At 42.8% G+C, this 3,428-nt stretch overlaps 1 gene segment (V, D, J or C); it reads left to right on the top strand.

Annotated features, from left to right (window-relative positions):
- Window positions 1-414: 414 nt before the first annotated feature.
- LOC114634301 lies at window positions 415-1,058 on the top strand. The segment is given in 2 exon segments: window positions 415-480; window positions 684-1,058. Coding segments are annotated over 2 exon segments (405 nt in total).
- The last annotated feature ends 2,370 nt before the right edge of the window (window positions 1,059-3,428 follow it).

Here is a 3,428-nt window from a genome sequence, read left to right as displayed (position 1 = left end):
CCTCTTTCCCTTCCTATCCATCAATATCTTCTTTGGAAATTTTTATTACTCTGTTTCTTTCTTGTATCCTTGTGATTTTCTCAGCATATCTTATCTAGAATTCTTAACCTGAGATAGGTCTCCTAAAATTTCTACAATGTCACCTGATTTAAATATGTCTTGGATTTTAACCCAAACCTTTTAGATCCTATAGTAGATTTCTGTTGGCCATGAATGGCCAATCACTTTCAGTATTTTTTATGCTTTTTCTGTTGGCATTTTTGCCTGTTGACTGACATCGGCCAATCTCTTGCACTGTCCAGGCATTTGTTTCCCATTTTCTGTCTACTTTGCATGGTTTCCTCCTGCCCCGCCCAGCCCAGCTGCTCAGAATTTATTAACCAGGCCTTTGTACTGTGATAGAACTGCATCAGACAGGCAGGGGGAGCAAGATGGAATCACAGACTCAGGTCCTCATGTTTCTGCTGCTCTGGGTACCTGGTAAGAAATTTAAAATATTAAAATATTTTCCAAGTTTCATCTTTGTATAATAAATTTGCAATATTTGCCAGTGTGAAATATTTCCCACACAATAATGTTCTGACATTATGATATTATAAAGACATTTAAATGACAAATTTTAACTGTTATTATAATATATGTTTGTATATGTATGTGTGTCCACTGTCTATTCATTATTGCAAGTACCTGTGGGGACACTGTGATGACCCAGTCTCCATCCTCCCTGGCTGTGTCAGCAGGAGAGAAGGTCACTATGAGCTGCAAGTCCAGTCAGAGTCTTTTGTGGAATGGAAAGAACTACTTGGCCTGGTACCAACAGAAAGCAGGGCAGTCTCCTAAACTGCTGATCTACTATGCATCCACTAGAGCATCTGGGGTTCCTGATCGCTTCACAGGCAGTGGATCTGGGACAGATTTCACTCTGACCATCAGCAGAGTGCAGGCTGAAGACCTGGCAGTTTATTACTGTCAACACCATTATGACAGCCGTCCCCCCACAGTGCTTCAGCCTCCTACACAAACCTCCTTGAACATTTAAACAGATGTGTAAAAGAAACAGCCCAGGGCATGCCAGCTTCCCCCTCCTGCTTCTGAGCTGGCATGCCTGAAATACTGAAGAAAAAGTTTATGGAGCCCAGTAAAAAATAATGTGTTCAATGCTTCTTATGTCTTTTGGTATAAAAATTTTATACACCAAAATGTAGAAAAGAACCCACCGTATTATATTTCTATTCCTCCTGTAACAATTTACCACAAACTATGTTGATTGAATATGAGGGATTTATCTTTTTATAATTCTGTAAATCTGGTATCCAATATCAGACCCTATGGACTGATGTGGTGATGTCAGTAAACCGTGTTCTGGTTAGGAGTGTATAGAAAAAATATGTTTCTTGCATTTTCTAGTTCCTGAAGGGTTTTTTTTTTTACTTCCTTAATGGTATTCATCTTTTTTTGACTTTTTTTCTGACTCTTTTATTGTTTTTTTAAATTAATCATTCCATTTGTTTACAACTCAAATGATATCCCACTTTCCATTTACCCCTCTACCAACCCCTCATGCTACATCTGCTCTTCCCCTTCCCTTTGCTTGTATGAGAGTGCTCCCACACCCACCCATAAACTCCTGCCCCAGCACTTCAGCATCCCCATACACTGGGGCATCAAATCTTCCCAAGACCTAGGGTCTCCTCTTCCCATTGCTGTCAGGCAAGGCCATCCTCTGCTACATATGCATCTGGAGTCATGGATCCCTCCAGGTACACTCCCTGGTTGGTAGTCTAGACTCTGGGAGCACTGGGTGGTCAGCCCAGCCTATGTTGTTTTTCCAATTGGGTTGCAGTCCCCGTCTGCTGCTCCAGTTCTTCCACCAGCTCCCCTACCAGATTCTCTGAGCTCAGTTTGATGGTTCCCTCCAAGAATCAACATATGCACTGGTCTATTGCTGGCTGGACCTCACAAAGAACCACCACACTAGGTTCCTGTCATCAAATGCCTCTTGATCATGGCAGCAGTGTTGGGTTTGGTGTCTGCAGATATGATGGATCCCCAGGAGGGGCAGTCCCTGGTTGGCCCTTCCTTCAGTATCTGTTCCTGGTTTTTGTCCCTGTTCTTCCTTTGGACAGGAACATTTCTGGGTTAAAAACTTTGAAATGGGTTGGTGTCCCCATCCCTGTAACAGAGGCCATTCCTATCTACTGGAGGTGGTTTCAACAGGTTCTCTTTCCACCTTCTCTTTGCATTTTGGGTAAAGTCATCCCTGTTGGGTCCTAGGAGCCTCATGTTTCCCTGGCATCTGGGACCCTCCAGTGGCTATCCCCAGTTCCTCATCCCCCCTCTACATATCTTTGTTCAATTTCCTGACCCTTTCTCTGTACCTCTCTCCCATCTCCTCCAATTTCTGATACTGCCACCTTTATTTCTTCCCCCTCCTTTATCCCTCCATGGTCACAGTCTTCCTCTACCACCCACAATCATCCTGTTCCCCACTCAGTGCAGGAATGAAGCATCCACACCCTGGTTTTCTTATTCCTACACTCCATAGGGTCTGTGGTATCCATGGTACAATCATGGACATTGTGAGCTTTGGGGCTAATATCCACTTATTAGTGAGTATATACTATGTGAGTTCTTTTGTGTCTGGGATGCCTCACTCAGGATGATATTTCTAGGTTCATCCATTTTTCTGTGAATTTCATGAAGTCATTGTTTATAATTGCTGCTTAGTACTCCATTGTGTAAATGTACCACGTTTTCTGTATCCATTCTTCTGTTGAAAGACATCCAGGTTCTTTCCAGCTCTAGCTATTATAAATAAGGTGGTAATAAACATAATGGAGGATGTGTCCTTGTTATATGTTAGAGCATCTTTTGGGTACATGGCCAGGAGTGGTATAGCTGGATCCTCAGACAGAACTATTTCTAATTTTCTCAGCAGCAGCCAGCCTGATTTACAAAGTGGTTTTACCAGCCTGCAGTCCCACAAGCAATGGAGGAGTGTTCCTCTTTCTCCACATCCTTGCCAACGTCTGCTGTTACCTTTGTTTGTTATCTTTGCCATTCTCACTAGTGTGAGGTGGAGTCTCAGGGTTGTTTTGATTTGCATTTTCCTGATGACTAAGAATGTTGCACATTTCTTTTTTATTGAATATTTCATTTATTTACATTCCAAATGTTATCTCTTTTTCAAATTTCCCCTCTGTAAAACCCCTATCTCATCCTCCTTTACCTTGCTTCCATAAAGGTACTCCCCCAACCATCTACTCACTCTCACCTCACAGCCCTAGCATTTCTTTACACTGGGGCATCAAGCCTTCACAAGACCAAGGGTCTTCCCTCCCATTGTATCTGGCTTTCGCCAGTAAGCACTTCTTGGCATCTGCAATAGTGTCTGGGTTTGGTGTCTGCATGTGGGATGGATCCCCATG

Source organism: Grammomys surdaster, unplaced genomic scaffold (assembly GCF_004785775.1).
Source record: "Grammomys surdaster isolate TR1022 unplaced genomic scaffold, NIH_TR_1.0 931, whole genome shotgun sequence".
NCBI lineage: Eukaryota > Metazoa > Chordata > Mammalia > Rodentia > Muridae > Grammomys > Grammomys surdaster.
Note: the sequence above shows the minus strand (reverse complement) of the source record. Positions and strands in the feature narration are given on the sequence as shown.